Here is a 17,567-nt window from a genome sequence, read left to right on the forward strand (position 1 = left end):
CCTCATAATTTTAACCCCACAAATGACTGGCGTGATGTCATTTCCTGGCAGGGGCGGAAAAAACGGGCTATTCTCTTTAGTGTTTGCCCTGTCTACACTCACCCTCTCTACCTCTTCCCCGTTTTTTCATACTAAACCAGTCCAGAACCCCTTAAAATAGGACGAAACCGTACTGTCACTACGCTTTAACATCGTAACTCATGGAGTAAATCACAACCGGGGAGAGATATAACCGAGGTGAGCTTTATTCAGCCGGAGCTTGCGGAGATGCGCGAGCTGCTAGTGTGTTAGCTCGAGCCATTCATATCAATGGATCTTATTGCATATTGTCATAGCTGCTTTTCACTGAAATTCACATGTAATATTATGCAAGCAGGGCTGATTTGGTTATGTCATGCTTGTTATATATGTATATAATGGGTGTTTGTGTATATGGCTGGCTTCAATACTTAGCTGTGCAGGGGTAGGAGGAGCCTTGACAGCTGATATTTATTTTTCTGTTTTTTCTTAAAAATGAAATGTATTAAAAACATTATTAGACAGTATTTATTTTTCCTGTTTATCTCACCAGCTTGTGCGGTCGTTTAAAAAAAATAAACGAATAGACAGTGCATACTAAATTGTAGTATGTCAGATGTACATACTAATTATATTCAAGCTGTGCTAATGTTAATTTATGAAACATCAGTTTAATCTAAGTAACACTGCCTGGCTGTACATTGTTAATAGATGTTTTAACCCCTACTGTCAACTTTTTTTTTTGCATGGGCGATGTCTTTTCTTATGCTATTGATTAGGCTTCCAGGAATTGTCAGCCAATAAGAGCTTGTTGCCATGTTACTGTAATATGCTGTTTTTCCATCTTGATATTTGGCATAATTGCATTAACCCTATAAAGCCTACAGCATCATATGTGATGCATGCATTTTTATAAGGCCTTTAAATGATCAACATGATCAAAACTTTGTCTTATACATGCCTTTTGCCCTCTGATATTTCATACTTTTTAGCAAGTAAAAGGCCTTTAGTTTAGTATAATTATAAAAATGCCCATCTACAGGTCTTTAATGATTTTTTATGAAGTAAATGTAATAACTTTTATATTGTTAGTAATATTTCAAGATGAATATTTACTGGACTAAAGTAACTTAATGTTAAAATGTAAGTATCAAATATGATACGACAGGCCTTTCAGGGATATTTGTTTGTATACCTGTCAATCATCATTGTATTGCACTGCATTATAGGTTTTGCCCAACAAAATTAAACATGTTTTGAGCATACATCTCAGGATTTAAATGTCTTCTCAATAAGACATGTTATTGGGAGATATATAGTGACAACTAATATTTGTATGTTTGCATTTAATGTAAGTAGTTTGTTATAAAAAATCTCTGTAATAAAAATTGATTTACACTGTAGGGTATTAGAGTTTCATATTACTTTTTGGCTATGTAAATAACCGCAACTGCACCAAATAGCATATTTTTTTCTCCTCTAAATAAATGCAAGGTGTATTTTTCAGTATGAGTCCATATTCTCAAAATATCACACTAAATGAGCCATAAAGGCCTGATGTATCAAATATGATTAAAAAAAAAATATATGCAAACTTTTTTTTTAAATATTTTGTCTAAAGGTTCAATAAACTGACAAAAAATTGATTTTTCTGACTATTAGCTAATCTTCTTCAAAATCTTCTGCTAATAATTCAGCTTGAATCACTTAACTTGCACTCTTAAAACCTTTGTAAATCAATTTTGTTGCTATAAGATTAATTTGTTTATGCTGTTGGAACACCAATCGCCTTTCTAAATCTTGACAAGGCGCCACTGTAATATTATTAGTCTTTTCCTCTTGTTTTCTTAAGTCAATATGAAATTACATTTGTCTTATTTACTTTTATACAAAACAGGATTACGTCAAAAGTGGTAGTGCATAGAAGTGAACAAGAACGATTCATTCACTTAAATTTTTCAAAAACACTGATTCGTTCGCAGAATGTTCACTACTAATATAGGCTAGATGTACACTTGCAAAGACAGTATCGTGCTGTGATGCATGTATGCGTAAGGATGCAGCTTTTCATTTACTAAAATCTAAGCTTACCAAATACTTTATTAACATTCATTTGCTTTAGCGCTGATATTTCATTTTTTGGAAATGCAAATGTGGATTGATCTTGTGGTTGATTACGCATAACATAGCTATGATAACTTATGATAATCTTGATCCTCTTCATTTTTTCTCTTTGCAGGTAGAGCTTTGCAGTCATCCTTCATTCTACAAACCCACTCGTCTTGTTCTTTCTCTTTCACATACACTCCTTTCTTTAATTAAGTTCTTTTCTTACCTGACTGCAAAGTCTATACCTGGTCATTCAATCAACCCATCTTCCTAACAGCCAATCAGAATGTCACAGCTTCAGTTCCAGGCGCCTGCCAACCCTGCACCCAGTGCCGCCCCTTTACAGCTGGTCCCGCCCCAACCCGGGTTCAGCATTCCCTGTGCCACTGCTCCCTTACCCTCAGAGAGTGCCAGTCACCCATTACGAAACTCCGCCCTGCCTTCTGCCTCTGCCACACCCTTCTGCAACCCCACAGGTGGGTGATAAAGTGCATCGCACATTTTTAGAACTTGAAAATCTGAACATTTGAATTCTTAAAGGTGATAGAGAGGATTTTTTCATCGACTGAGAATCCAAAGACACTTACTGAGTTTTTGAAATGAGCACATGCGTAAGAACAGCCCCCCTCTTTCACAGCTCATTTCAAAGGAACGCCTCCCAAAACTCGTGCACGAGTACTGGAACACGAGTGTTTACCACCGGCATTCGCTGTGTCGTGTTTTTTGGATTCATTATGTCGGACTCACCGCAGGTAACTCATAATCTGCAGTTGTTATTCCTGTCTCCTGACAAAAACATTGCATGCAGCGCCTGTGGAGTGTGGAAAGTTACTGGAGAGCGCAGCTGCGCATGTCTCTCACAAGGAACGTCACGGCAGTGATTGACAAGCCAGAGGGCCAATCGTTTACGCGATGATCGCGTAAACGATTGGCTGATGTTTTTAAGGCCCTACCTCGTGCACAGATGATGTATATTAATGTTATTACTTTCAGCGCACCTAATAAATAGTCTTTTATCAGTTAGTAAAGACAGTTTCAATAATATTGCAAAAATGTATAAAACAAAACATCCTCTTTAGCACCTTTAAGTTATGCCCAGGCCCACATGGAATTCTGAAAAACGTTTTTGTCAAGATTACGTTTTAATAAAACATTTTGCATTAACAACAATGGTCTAAAAATTGTCTTTTTAAGCATGCTGAAAAAAAAAAGTACACTACCGTTCAAAAGTTTGGGGTTGGTAAGGTTTTTATTTAATATAAATTAATACTTTTATTAATTTAGGATGCATAAAATATATCAAATGTAAAAGTAGTAGGGTCCCCGGAGGTCGAGGCTGAAGCCAATTCAGGTAACCAGTGGCCCAGTTGGCTGGGACAATAACCCGGGCTTAAGTGTGGGCCCCCCGGGTTCGCCTGGTGAATGGGTGGGGGTTTTGCTTCGGAGGTTCAAGGGTGTGTCCTCCGGAGGGGTAGTTAAGGCTGCATGTGTGTCGGTAGGGACATTTATAATGTTACAAAAAAATTCTGTTTTAAAATAAATGCTGTTCTTTAAAGGGGCTGTATGTAGGAATGACACCCAGTGTTCAAAATAAGTACTGCAGTCCAAATTCAAAATATTGTTTGGCGCCCTCGTTCAAAGACGCGGGTTGCCAGCAACAATAGATAGTGCAATTCACAATGATAGCTGAGGAGACTTACACACTGTAAGCTGATGAGTTGATTTATCTGTTTTAATATGCTATAGTTCATAGAGATATTTAGATGGATTCAGAGGCTTTTAGGTCAAGTAGAATCTGCGATTCTCTGACCCAGTTTGTTTGCTGGTATCCATGGCTACAATATGCGGTGTTTTCCGCTGACTGGCAACCTGTGATGTCGAAATACTATTGGATAAACTGGCAGCATGAGGTTTTGCACAGACCAAAGCAAAGACAGACATTCGACACGGAACGCACATTTCAAAGTAGAATATCTAGCTGTAGCAATGTTTTTCTGAGAAACAAGTAGGTGAACTTAGAATGTTTCCTAAATATCTGCAAACATATTGGGGTATTTTTATGCTTTATTAAAGTGAAAATCTTACATATAGCCCCTTTAAAACTTGCTATTAAACCAAAATATTAAGTGGCACAACTGTTTTCAGCATGTTTTGAGCACCGAATCAGCATATTAGAATGATGTCTAAAAAATCATGTGACATTGAAGACTGGAATAATGATGCTGAAAATTCTGCTTTGCCATCACAGGAATAAATTAAAATTTTAAAATATGTTAATATAGAAAATGGTTATTATTTTAAACTGTAATATTTCACAATATTACATAGTGTTTCAATATATTTTTGATCAAATAAATGAAGCCTTGGTGAGCATAAAAGTTTTTCTTTTAAAAACATCTTACCATCAACCCCAAATTTATGAATAGTAATGTATTTTTCATGCTTTTTTAATGCATATGCAAAAAAGTTAAATACCTGGTTTTGAACTGATAGCAAAATTATTTTCTTGGATTTTCAGTTTTAAAATGTTTCCTTTTGATTTATTGATTTAGTATCTAACATGGCAAACCCTAAAGAGAAGACCCCAATGTGTCTGGTTAATGAGTTAGCCCGTTACAATAAGATCCAACCTGAATACAAGCTACTCAGTGAACAAGGACCAGCCCACTCCAAGGTAAGACTTGGTGCTTTAATATATACACAAACACACAAAACTATCTTTTCCCACCTGTCTGAACTTTCTGATGGGGTTTCTTGGTCAGATTTTCTCAGTGCGGTTAACTCTGGGGGATCAGCACTGGGATGCAGAGGGGACCAGTATCAAAAAAGCCCAGCACTCAGCAGCATCATGTGCCCTTGCCGAAACTACTCTCCCCAAACCCAGTCACAGAAGTCCCCGCCACCCTGGCAAGAACCCAGGTGGAATCTACAAGGGCTCAGAGTGTACGTCCAATTTTTATTCTTTATCTTCTCAATAGTAGTAGTACGAAGCCCTGCACATGACATGCAGATGAAAAATAATTAAGATAATTGATATTATCAATAATTGGCCACGAATTAAGAATTCGTTCCCTCATTTTACTAAATCGTGTGCACGATATAATAATTTGATCCCTCGATTTAGCAAATTGTGGCCACGTTGTACTAATTCATTCCCTCGTAGTGATTTAACTAAAACAAGGGAATAAAGTATTACAATGTGGCCACGATTTAGTAAAACGCGGGAACAAATTGTTATAATGTGCACCTGATTTAGTAAAATGAACTGATGTATTAGTACAGGTGCTGGTCATATAATTAGAATATCATCAAAAAGTTGATTTATTTCACTAATTCCATTCAAAAAGTGAAACTTGTATATTATATTCATTCATTACACACAGACTGATATATTTCAAATGTTTATTTCTTTTAATTTTGATGATTATAACTGACAACTAAGGAAAATCCCAAAATTCAGTATCTCAGAAAATTAGAATATTGTGAAAAGGTTCAATATTGAAGACACCTGGTGCCACACTCTAATCAGCTCAATTAACTCAAAACACCTGCAAAGGCCTTTAAATGGTCTCTCAGTCTAGTTCTGTAGGCTACACAATCATGGGGAAGACTGCTGACTTGACAGTTGTCCAAAAGACAACCACTGACACCTTGCACAAGGAGGGCAAGACACAAAAGGTCATTGCAAAAGAGGCTGACTGTTCACAGAGCTCTGTGTCCAAGCACATTAATAGAGAGGCAAAGGGAAGGAAAAGCAATAGGGATAACCGCAACCTGGAGAGGATTGTGAAACAAAACCCATTCAAAAATGTGGGGGAGATTCACAAAGAGTGGACTGTAGCTGGAGTCAGTGCTTCAAGAACCACTACGCACAGACGTATGCAAGACATGGGTTTCAGCTGTCGCATTCCTTGTGTCAAGCCACTCTTGAACAACAGACAGCGTCAGAAGCGTCTAAAGACAAAAAGGACTGGACTGCTGCTGAGTGAAAGTAAATTTTGCATTTCCTTTGGAAATCAGGGTCCTAGAGTCTGGAGGAAGAGAGGAGAGGCACACAATCCACGTTGCTTGAGGTCCAGCGTAAAGTTTCCACAGTCAGTGATGGTTTAGGGTGCCATGTCATCTGCTGGTGTTGGTCCACTGTGTTTTCTGAGGTCCAAGGTCAACGCAGCCATATACCAGGAAGTTTTAGAGCACTTCATGCTTCCTGCTGCTGACCAACTTTATGGAGATGCAGATTTCATTTTCCAACAGGACTTGGCACCTGCACACAGTGCCAAAGCTGCCAGTACCTGGCTTAAGGACCATGGTATCTCTGTTCTTAATTTGCCTCGCCTGACCTCGCCTGACCTTAACCCCATAGAAAATCTATGGGGTATTGTGAAGAGGAAGATGCGATATGCCAGACCCAACAATGCAGAAGAGCTAAAGGCCACTATCAGAGCAACCTGGGCTCTCATAACACCTGAGCAGTGCCACAGACTGATCGACAGACTTTGGGATTTTCCTTAGTTGTCAGTTATAATCATCAAAATTAAAAGAAATAAACATTTGAAATATATCAGTCTGTGTGTAATGAATGAATATAATATACAAGTTTCACATTTTGAATGGAATTAGTGAAATAAATCAACTTTTTGATGATATTCTAATTATATGAACCACAAATTTCCTGCATGTCAAGTGCAGGGCTCTGTAGAGTAGCACCCAAAAGTGAAAATTCTCTCATCCTCACATTGTCAAAACCTGCATGAATTGGGCTGGCGAGCTCCAAAAATCAAACAGTATCACTCCATATGACTTATTTTATGATCTGAGCATATGAGCTTTGCTTTAGCCAGCTCTGTGTTCTCTAGAGTTGATCTCTAACCCTAATCAAACACACCTGAACCATCAAACCAAGGTATTCAGGATTAATTGAAAATTACTGGCAGGTGTGTTGGAGCAGTGCTCTCCAGGTTTGCTTTAGAGTTTTCAAATGTACAGTCACATGAACTACTTTCATACACAGTGAGTAGATGATCTTTGATTTTTCGTTTTTGTGTGAACTATTCTTTAAAAATTCCAAATAAATGTCTACTTTCCACATATATCTGTTGGAGTTAATCTGTCTTTATGATGTAATGTACAGTATATTGTAGTTTGTTTTTTTTTTTTTTTTTGTGAAAGAAATTAGTACTTTTATTCAGCCAGGATGCATTCAATTGATTAAAAGTGAAAGTAAAGATATTTTAAAATGATACAAAAGACTTCTGTTTTTAAATAAATGCTGTTCTTCTGAACATTCTATTTATCAAAGAATACTGAAAAAAAAGCATCACAGTTTTTACACAAACAGTAAGAAGTACAGCTGTTTTCAGCACTGATAATAAGAAATGTTTCTTGAGCACCAAATCAGCATTTTAGAATGATTTCTGAAGGATCATAGTAATGGTTGTTTTGTTTTGTGAAAATTCACAAAACAAATTACATAAAAAAAAAATTATCCATTATTATCCATATTAAAGTATAAAATCTTTATTTTACAGTTCAAATACTTGGGATCAAGAGGATTTTTTTTTTTTTTTTTTTTGCATAAAATTGATCAAAAGTGACAGTAAAGACATTTATAATGTTTTAAAGGATTTCATTCAAATAAATGCTGTTCTTCTGAACTTATGATTCACCAAAAATTATTAAGCAGCACTACTGTTTTAAACTTTGATAATAATAAGAAATGTTTCTGCCACTAAATCAGCATATTAGAATCATTACTATAATGCTCATATACATGCTGCTGGAAATTCACAGAAAAAATGAAATTTTAAAATATATAAAAATTGAGGACAGTTATTTTAAATTGTAAAAATATTTCACAATATTACTGTTTTCACAGTAATAGATTGAACCCCATGATTGTTAGCAGTGCAAGCAATTATTTGACATGCATTTTTCTCATGCAGATAACATAACCCACACTGTGGAGCTTAATGCACTTTGTATGAAGTTGGGCAAGAAGCCCATCTATAAGCCTATAGATGCCTACCATGGGATGAGACCAGCATTCAACTACAACATCAGAGCACCAGGCCCTTACACACGCTCCATGCAACAGTATGCACTTTTTATTTGAATCTATTCCTTGTGCTTATCGAATGATGCAGAATAGAAATGTTGACTAAGACAGCTAGTGATTAATCTTTTGTTTTGGCAGAAAAACATAATGCTATACTATTTCACATTTTTCTTGATCAGTTATTACTACCCATTTCCTCCTGTGGGGCCAGTACTGTATCACATGGAGCTGTCTATCGGTGGACAACAGTTCCACGGCAAGGGCCGCACGCGTCAAGCAGCCAAACACGATGCTGCGGCCAAAGCTATCAAATACCTGCAGAAAGAGCCAATAATGCAGCAACTGGCTGAGGTGAGAGTTCATACTTGTATCAATTCTCACGTGTTTTTGTTTGTGAAATGTAATTTGTAGACCAGAAAGAGCTGTCAGCGATTCTTCCTATTTAAATGTTGTGTAACGTGTGCCCTACTGTCGTCAATCCGTCATGTAATGTGCACAAAACAGCAACTAAATGGTCATGTAATGTGAGAAGAACAGCGATCCGACAACTTTGAAAATCGTGCCGTGTGTACCCGGCATTAGTTATTCTTTAAAAAGAGCTGTTCTCAGTTCTTGAACCTAGTAAATTCAAGCAAAATACATTTATCTGATATATTTTGTTTTAATCGTGACTTAAAATACCTGTCATGTAGATGAAAGAAGAGCCAGTACAAGAAAACCTTAACAAATCCGAGATCAGCCAAGTGTTCGAGATTGCACTGAAGCGCAACTTGCCTGTGAATTTCGAGGTATGTCATGATCCCATCATGCGTAGGCTAAAAAATATGCAAATACTTTCATGCACATTATAATTTAGCAAAATCTTGCATGTAGAAGATTCATGTCTCTGTATATCAGTGGAAAGGCAGTAATTTCCAAACTGCAAATTGTTCACTGTTCTTTCATTCTCCTCCCTGTATACAGGTGCTAAAAGAGACTGGGCCTCCTCACATGAAGAGCTTCGCAGTGAGGGTAACAGTGGGCGAGTTTTCAGGGGAGGGGGAGGGCAAAAGCAAGAAGATTGCCAAGAAGCTAGCTGCCATCGCTGTGCTGGAGGAGCTCCGCAGACTGCCTCAGCTACCTGTCGCAGACAAGATACCACTACGCATTAAAAAGAAAAGCAAGTCCATTATTAAGGTAGATGATGACTTAGATCGGCTGGGTTAGTTTGATGGCTAGAGTGCTGTTCTGTTCAAAAACTCAAACATCTTTGCTAATAAATATTAAATAAAGTAATTGATTGGCCTATTAAAATGTTAAACATTAATGTAATAATTAAAGCACCAAGTTAGAGGGTTTTTTCTAGTTATAGACCAGAATATCAGCCTGGGAAGTTAATCATGTTTTTAAGCTATTATATTTAATTTAGAGATTATTTAATTGGCCAATAACTGTGCTTGCTTTGATTGGCCAATTAGCGAAAGTGATCATTTTGCTTCATTTTTTTTCCCAAAATTTGCCTTAATGGAAAATTCTTTGCATACCCATAGTCTTTAGTGATTTAATATACTGATGAAAAGTTTGGGGTCAGTAAGATTTTTTTTTTTTTTTTTTTTAAAGAAGTCTCTTATGCTCACCAAGCCTGCATTTATTTGATGATAAATACTGTAAAACTGTAATATTGTGAATTATTATTATTATTATTATTATTATTATAATAATTTAAAATAACTGTTTTCTATTTGTAATTTATTACTTTCAGCAGTCATTATTTCAGTCTTCAGTGTCACATGATCCTTCAGAAATCATTCTAATATGCTGATTTGGTGCTCAAGAAACATTTTTATATTATTATCAGTGTTGATAACTTGTGCTGCTTAATGTTTTTGTAGAAATCATGATACATTTCAGGATTCTTTGATTAAATACCAACGAACAGCATTTATTTGAAATAGAAATCTTTAGCATTATAATTGTCACTTTTGATCAATTTAAAGTCTTTTATATATGGGTGAATTCCTTTGTGTAAATATCAAATTTTGAAAGTTTAACTGAAATACCATTCTGTGTGTTTTTGTCTGTTCATTGAATTAGAGGTGCAGTGTGTAAATTTTAGCAGCATCTAGTGGTGAATATGCAATATAGACAAGATACGGTGGCCAACGCAGGACAAAAATATCGTCGTCTGAGACAGCAGAGAGTAGTAAGTCAAGCAAACACGCTCTGTAGAGCAGTTTGTCCATTTAGGGCTACTGTAGAAACACACCGGCGCAAAATGGCGACTTACCATGTAAGAGCTCCACAGTGTATGTAGATAGAAATGGCTCAATCTAAGGTAATAAAAACATAATGGTTCATTATGTAAGGTCTTTATACACCACTGAAAACATGTATATTATATTGAATTTCTTTCAATAGATCCTCCTAAAATGAACACATTGCACCTTTTAAGTAAATTAAATTATTGCCCCTTTCATCATATTCTCATTAATCTAATGCATTGATCAAGTCTTTCTGAATGTATACATTGTATAAAGTGCGTCAATATATATTTCTCTTTCTTAATGAATCTTGCACCCACTCTCAGCTGCAGACCAGTCCAGAGTATGGTCAGGGCATGAACCCTATCAGCAGACTGGCTCAAATCCAGCAGGCTAAGAAAGAAAAAGAGCCTGAGTACACCTTAGTGACGGAGAGAGGTCTGCCTCGACGCAGGGAGTTTGTTATGCAGGTACTCCATCAGAGAGAAGACTCTGTTCTCTGACTCAGCATTTTTTATAATAGTTCAGTGCACATTTTGTGTGAAGGCCATGTTCTTCTGGCCATCATTTTCATCTACAACCTGTTCCCGGAAAAAAGACGTGCCTCTGTATGGCTTTCTGTTTTTTTTTTTCTCTCACTTAGGTGTCAGTTGCGGGTCAGAATGCAGAGGGAATGGGTCCTAGTAAAAAAGTGGCCAAGCGAAATGCAGCCGAGAAGATGCTGGAGCTTCTGGGCTTCAAAGTGCCTCAGCCACAACCACCCAAACCGGCATTGAAAACGGATGAGAAAGTGAGTGTATGCTTATTAACAGCATTTAATTTGCATCCTAAAAAATTATCACCTAATACAGGTGCTGGTCATATAATTAGAATATTGTGAAAAAGTTCATTTTTTTTATTGTAAATTATTTTAAAAAATGGAACTTTCATTTATACTAGATTCCCTACATGTAAAGTAAAACATTTCAAAAGTTTTTTTTTTTTTAAATTTGTTGATTAGAGCGTACAGCTCATGAAAGTCCAAAATCCAGTATCTCAAAATATTAGAATATTTTACATTTGAGTTTCATTAAATGACCATCCCTACAGTATAAATTCTGGGTATCTCTTGTTCTTTGAAACCACACTAATGGGGAAGACTGCTGACTTGGCAATGGTCCAGGAGACAATCATTGACACCCTCCACAAAGAGAGTAAGTCACAGATGGTCATTACTGAATGTGGTGGCTGTTTACAAAGTGATGTATCAAAGCAAATTAAATGCAAAGTTGACTAGAAGGAAGAAATTGGATAGGCAAAGGTGCACAAGCAACAGGGATGACCACAAGCTTGAGAATACTGTCAAGTAAAGCCGATTCAAACACTTGGGAGAGCTTCACAATGAGTCAAATGAAGCCGGAGTCAGCGCCTCAAGAGTCACCACACTCAGACATCATCAGGAAAAGGACTACCAAGCCACTTCTGAAACAGAAACAACGTCAGAAGCATCTTACCTGGGCTAAGGAGAAAAAGAACTGGATAGTGAACAGTGGTCGAAAGTCCTCTTTTCAGATAAAAGTAAATTTTGCATTTCACGTTGAAATCATGGTCCCAGAGTCTGAAGGAAGACTGGAGAGGCACAGAATCCAAGCTGCTTGAAGTCTAGTGGGAAGTTTCTGACGTTAGTAATGATTTGGGGGGCCGTGACATCTGCTGGTGTTGGTCCATTGTGTTTTATCAAGTGCAAAGTCAATGCAGCCATCTTCCAGGAGATTTTGGAGCACTTTATGCTTCCATCTGCTGACAAGCTTTATGGAGATGCTGATTTCCTGCCCACAGTGCAAAAACCACTTCCCAGTGGTTTGCTGACCATGATATTACTGTGTTTTATTGGCCAGCCAACATGCCTGACCCCTGAATCTATGGGATATTTTCAAGAGAAAGATGAGAAACAGTCGATCCAACAATATACAGATGATCTGAAGGCTCAATAGTGCCTCAGCAGTGCCACAGGCTGATCACTTCCATGCCACACTTCACTGATGCTGTAATTTGTGCTAGGAGCAAGTAATTTGCTGTAATATGTGCTGCCGACCAAGTATTGAGTGTACAAATGAACATACTTTAAAGAACCTGAACTTTACTGTTTTGAAAATCCATTTTTTGATTGATCTTAGGAAATATTCTAATATTTTGAGATACTGGATTTTGGACTTTCATGAGCTATACGCTCTAATCATCAAAATTTAAAAAAAAAAAAAAACTTTTGAAATGTTTTACTTTACATGTAGGGAATCTAGAATATATGAAAGTTTCATTTTTAAAAATAATTTACAATAAAAAAATTAACTTTTTCACGATATTCTAATTATATGACCAGCACCTGTAATTTCATCACCCAGCAGAAATTATTTTCTAATACAGGAAAAACATTTTTTTTTTTAAATTGCTATATATTTGGAAGGGGATCCTTGACAAGGGGATCATCATATCTGGGGCTCCTTGGATTTGTTATCATTTTCATCTTGTTCCAAACCTTTTCTAACTTTCTTTCCATCATGGAGCACAAACAGAAACATTTGAGTGTCAGTGTAAGCTGTAAGTGTTAGTGTAAACAGTTATAAAGTATTTTTATTTTGTCTTTGTAAAGGCACCTGCTAAGAAACCTGGAGATGGACGAAAAGTGACCTTCTTTGAACCGGGATCTGTGGAGAAGGCCGGTCTTGGTATGTTTTGTCTAGTCATTTGTCATATTCAGCTATCATCAGTATGTATGTGGTCATATGCACATGGTCCTTGTATCATATTACCTTGTATCATATTACATGGTCCTTGTATCATATTGTTCATTTTAGTGAATATTTATTGCTTGCAATTGACTCTTGCATTTCTCTAAACAGTCAATAAGGAGGAGGATTTCCGACTTCCCTTTCTCAGCCATCAGCAGCTTCCTGCTGGCATTTTACCCATGGTGCCTGAGGTGGCACAGGCGGTGGGTGCCAACCAGGGACCCCATGCAAAAGACTACAGTCGCACAGCTGCCCCCAACCCAGCCAAGGCCACAGTAACGGCCATGATTGCCAATGAGCTGCTGTACGCTGGCACGTCCCCGACCGCGGAGGGTATACTAAAGACCAAAAACAACTTGGCACACAGACCCCACGGACCCCTTACCAGACCATCCGAACAGCTCAGCTACCTGGCCACTGTACAGGGATTACAGGTATTGAAAATAATAGTAAACACTTATCCACCCCAGTGATGTCGCTCAACCAATCTGTATTTTTTTTTTTTTGCCACAGGTTGAATATAAAGACTTTCCCAAAAATAACAAGAATGAGTTTGTGTCTCTGATCAACTGTTCCTCTCAGCCCCCTCTCATCAGCCATGGCATCGGCAAGGATGTGGAGTCCTGCCATGACATGGTAAGTATTATTTGAACCTTTTTTTTGTTTGTTTGTTTGTTTGTTTGTTTGTTTTGTAAATTAATACATTTATTCAGCAAGGAGACATTAAATTGTTCAAAATTGGAAGTTAAGGATACGTTTACATGACAACGATGTACGAAAAACAAAAAAGTTTTCCTTTGTGTTTTTTTGCATACAGACGATAATGTTGTCAAAACGATCCCCGTTCACACAAACTCATGAAAACGACTAAAAATTCTGTATTACTCATGCCAGGCCAGTAGTTGGCAGTGTCACTTTATAAAGAAACAGTGCTCGCCTATAGACTGGACACGTAATATGCATGCGCATGATGTCACTGTTTTCACAAATTCACATTTTTGTAGTTTCCACAGAGATGATAACAGTATCCTTTTCCAAAACACATAAAAAGTTTTCAGTTTTTAGTAGAAAACTGTCATGTAAACAGCCCCTTAGACATATTGTGTCAGATTTACTAAACAGGGCAAATTAGCGTGAGGCTGCAATCCCATAGAAGCACCGATGGAAGTGGAAAGTTTTCCGGGTGATCTACTGACAATGCACACATTAGCAGCCGGATCATTTCCATAATGACCAACGCAATCTACCAAGAGCAATGCAAGTTAGCGTAGGCAAATTAACTCTTTCCCTACCAGCAGGTTTTTTTTTTTTTTTTTTAAGTTGCCAGCCAGTGTTTTTTGATCATTTTCAAGAAAAAATTTCATGGCCCCCAGAATATTTTGTTGTATGAATATCTGAACATTCAATATATCAAAAGAAAGAACAGAGCCTCTGATTTTTGTACTAGCTTCATGTGTTCTTTTTTTATCAACACTTGAATGTGGGTATGTTTCATAAAAAAAAAAAAAGCAACATTTTGAACAAAAAGCTGAGAAAATCTTGTTCCCCCTTCCAAAAGACTACAACGTTTATATAAGCAATGCTTTTATTGCTTATTTCTGCTCCTTTTACTTACTCTTTCAGAAGATGCATAATAGGCACAAATACCAGTAAATTGACTACTGCAAACATTAGTAAATCACATTGCATGGTTCATTTAAATCTCATCCCATAAATTTTGCATCTGAAAGTAAAACCCCTACAAATACATATGCAATAAGGTCAGACGCAAAAATAACTGTCCATGCCTTTTCAATGCTAATTTCTCACTGCATGGGAAAAGCAAATCCTGACAGTGGTTTTTAATGGCAAAAAAGGGTTTGCGCTAGATCTGGCCCCTATAATGTCACAAAAAATTTCTATTTCCAATAAATATTGTTCTTTTACCATTTCGGTAACACTTTACAATAAGGTTCATAAGTTAAACATTAGTTAACGTATTAACTAACACGAACTAACCATGAGCAATACATTTGTTACTGTATTTACTAATCTTCGTTAACGTTAGTTAATGAAAATACAGTTTTTCATTGTTTGTTCATGTTAGTTCACAGTGCGTTAATAGTAACAAGATTTTGTTCGTTTTTGTTAAGTTTTTTTGTTCTGCCTATTGGCTTCTTGTTATGTAATGTCACCTTTCACTCTTTCAATAAAAAAAAAAGTAACAAGATTTTGATAATGTATTAGAAATGTTGAAATTAACAAAGAATAATAAATGCTGTATTCATTATTAGTTCATGTTAACTTATGTAGTTAACTAATGTACCTTAGTGTAAAGTGTTACCAAACTTTCTATTAATCGAATAATCCTGAAAAATTAATGTATCACAGTTTCCACAAAAATATTAAGCAGCAAAACTGTTTAACATTAATATTAATAAGAAATGCTTCTTGGGCACCAAATTATCATATTAAAATGACTTCTAAAGGATCATGTTACATCGACTGGAGTAATGGCTGCTGAAAACTCTGCGTTAATCTAAAAATGCAGTAATTTTTCACAATATTACTGTTTTTACTGTATTTCTGCTCAAATAAATGCAGCTTTGGTGAGCATAAAAGACTTCTTTCCAAAACATTTAAAAGTCTTAACACACAAGTGGTAGTGTACTTTAAAGATTACCATGAAAGATGTCTCTACTTGTATCTTGCTTACTGCAATGCAAATTTCTCTCTGGACAGGCTGCTTTGAACATCCTGAAGCTCCTGTCAGAACTTGACCAGCAGTCCAACGAGCGTACAACTAATGGACCAATGTCAGGGTCAGTATCATATGGTCTTATTAACTGTTTTACAACATGAACTAGTTGTATGTTGTCATGCATTCACAGTAATGTTCTTTGTAGATGCCTTCCAAAGTGATTTGAACACTTTTTTTTAGAATTCTTCTCATCTCCACCTCCACAGGTGCAACAAACAGGACCTAGAGGGCGATGCATTATTAAAACCGGTTAACTCAAGCACCATCGGAAAGACTCTGGATGGCACAGTGTAGAATTGACTATTTGATTGGTCGTTTTATTTGCGAAACACTAGAGAAAAGTCAGAAGCAGAGTTTTGATTGGCTGCTCAAAAAGGCCTTTGAGTAATTCTGAATTTATATTAGACTTAAATGGATTTAAAGTATTCAAAACTCACAGTTAAACAAGGTTGAGAGATATTGATGTTGTTTAATTGTGCTCATGCGGTGACACATTTTTAAACGCTAAGGCTTTGGAATAGTCGCCTCATCATATCCAGTGAAGTGGTGGTTTTGTTTTCGTTGTTACATTGTAAAATGATTATCGTGAAGTTTGACTTGAGTAGATTGGCTTTTCTTCGTTGTTCCAAGGAAGTCATGTTTTCAGTGTTTTTTTTTTTTTCTTGCTTTTATTTTTCTATTTTATTTTTAACGTTGTATTATAGGAACCCAGCGCGTTGGGTTGTATTAGCGCTGTTGTGAAGTGCAGTATAAAACCCCGTTGAAGGATATGATGAAGCTCTCAAACATGTCTCTGCTGTGGCGGTTTTTCTCCAGTGCTTTTTGAGTTACAATGATGACAATAACACTCTCAAAAAAAAAAAAGAAAGAAAGAAAGAACTTTCATCTACATTTTCATGTAGGTCTGGGAAAATGTTATTGTGACTTCAGTGTAGAGCGTGTGGTGGTGTTTTTTTGTTTTGTATGTGTGAGTGAGTGAATGTATGTATAAAGCACGATGATGTTCAGTCATGTCAGTTAAACTGATGCATTCTCCTGTCAGTGTTGACCCCACCCACTCTCTGCCAGTTGCATCCTGTTTTCCTCATGGAATATGAGTAAAAAATGATGTGCCTCTTGCACAAAAAAAAAAAAAAACTGTGTGTGCGTGTTTTGTAAATGCTCTAATCTGGGATCTCATGGTCATGGAAAACCAGGCAAGCAAGCCAGGGAAGTTTTCTGGGAATTTTAAAATTGAGATTTAAAGGCCAAAAATGTAATTTTTTTTTTCTAGTAATTCTCTGAAGAATAACTAGGAAAGCTATAAAATATATTTTTAAGATTTTTTTTAAATTTATCTTCATGAGTACTTTTTTTTTTTTTTTTAGATAAACTTGGATAAATCACAAATTACTGGTAATAGTAATGTAAAAGGTCTGGGCAATCTGTATAAATGTGGCCAAGAGTGAGCAGTGTTGAGGAAAGTTACTTTTAAAAGTAATGCATTACAATATTGAGTTACTCCCTAAAAAAGGTAACTAACTGCATTACTTACTTTTTATGGGAAGTAATGCATTACATTACTTTTTCTTATCTAGACTGGGCTTGCTTATTTTTAAAACAACAACAAAAAAGTTCTATTTTTGGCAAATGTAAAG

General features: G+C 36.4%; 1 protein-coding gene across 4 annotated transcripts; it reads left to right on the forward strand.

Annotated features, from left to right (window-relative positions):
- The first annotated feature begins 42 nt into the window (after nt 1-42).
- stau1 (staufen double-stranded RNA binding protein 1) lies at nt 43-16,667 on the forward strand. Of its 4 annotated transcripts, none has more exons than XM_048198921.1 (15): nt 43-237; nt 2,258-2,603; nt 4,680-4,801; nt 4,890-5,070; nt 8,070-8,220; nt 8,362-8,533; nt 8,875-8,970; nt 9,146-9,358; nt 10,749-10,892; nt 11,066-11,212; nt 13,052-13,127; nt 13,299-13,624; nt 13,704-13,826; nt 15,912-15,991; nt 16,111-16,667. In XM_048198921.1, exons 2-15 carry the CDS (start codon nt 2,414-2,416, stop codon nt 16,154-16,156), a joined length of 2,067 nt encoding a protein of 688 aa, XP_048054878.1. In that variant the 5' UTR covers nt 43-237; nt 2,258-2,413; the 3' UTR covers nt 16,157-16,667. The 4 variants fall into 4 exon arrangements, with proteins under 4 accessions (XP_048054878.1, XP_048054875.1, XP_048054876.1 ...); XM_048198918.1 differs by having other exon boundaries at nt 16,137-16,667; XM_048198919.1 differs by having other exon boundaries at nt 2,405-2,603; nt 16,137-16,667.
- Nucleotides 16,668-17,567: the final 900 nt, after the last annotated feature.

This window comes from Megalobrama amblycephala, linkage group LG8 (assembly GCF_018812025.1).
Source record: "Megalobrama amblycephala isolate DHTTF-2021 linkage group LG8, ASM1881202v1, whole genome shotgun sequence".
NCBI lineage: Eukaryota > Metazoa > Chordata > Actinopteri > Cypriniformes > Xenocyprididae > Megalobrama > Megalobrama amblycephala.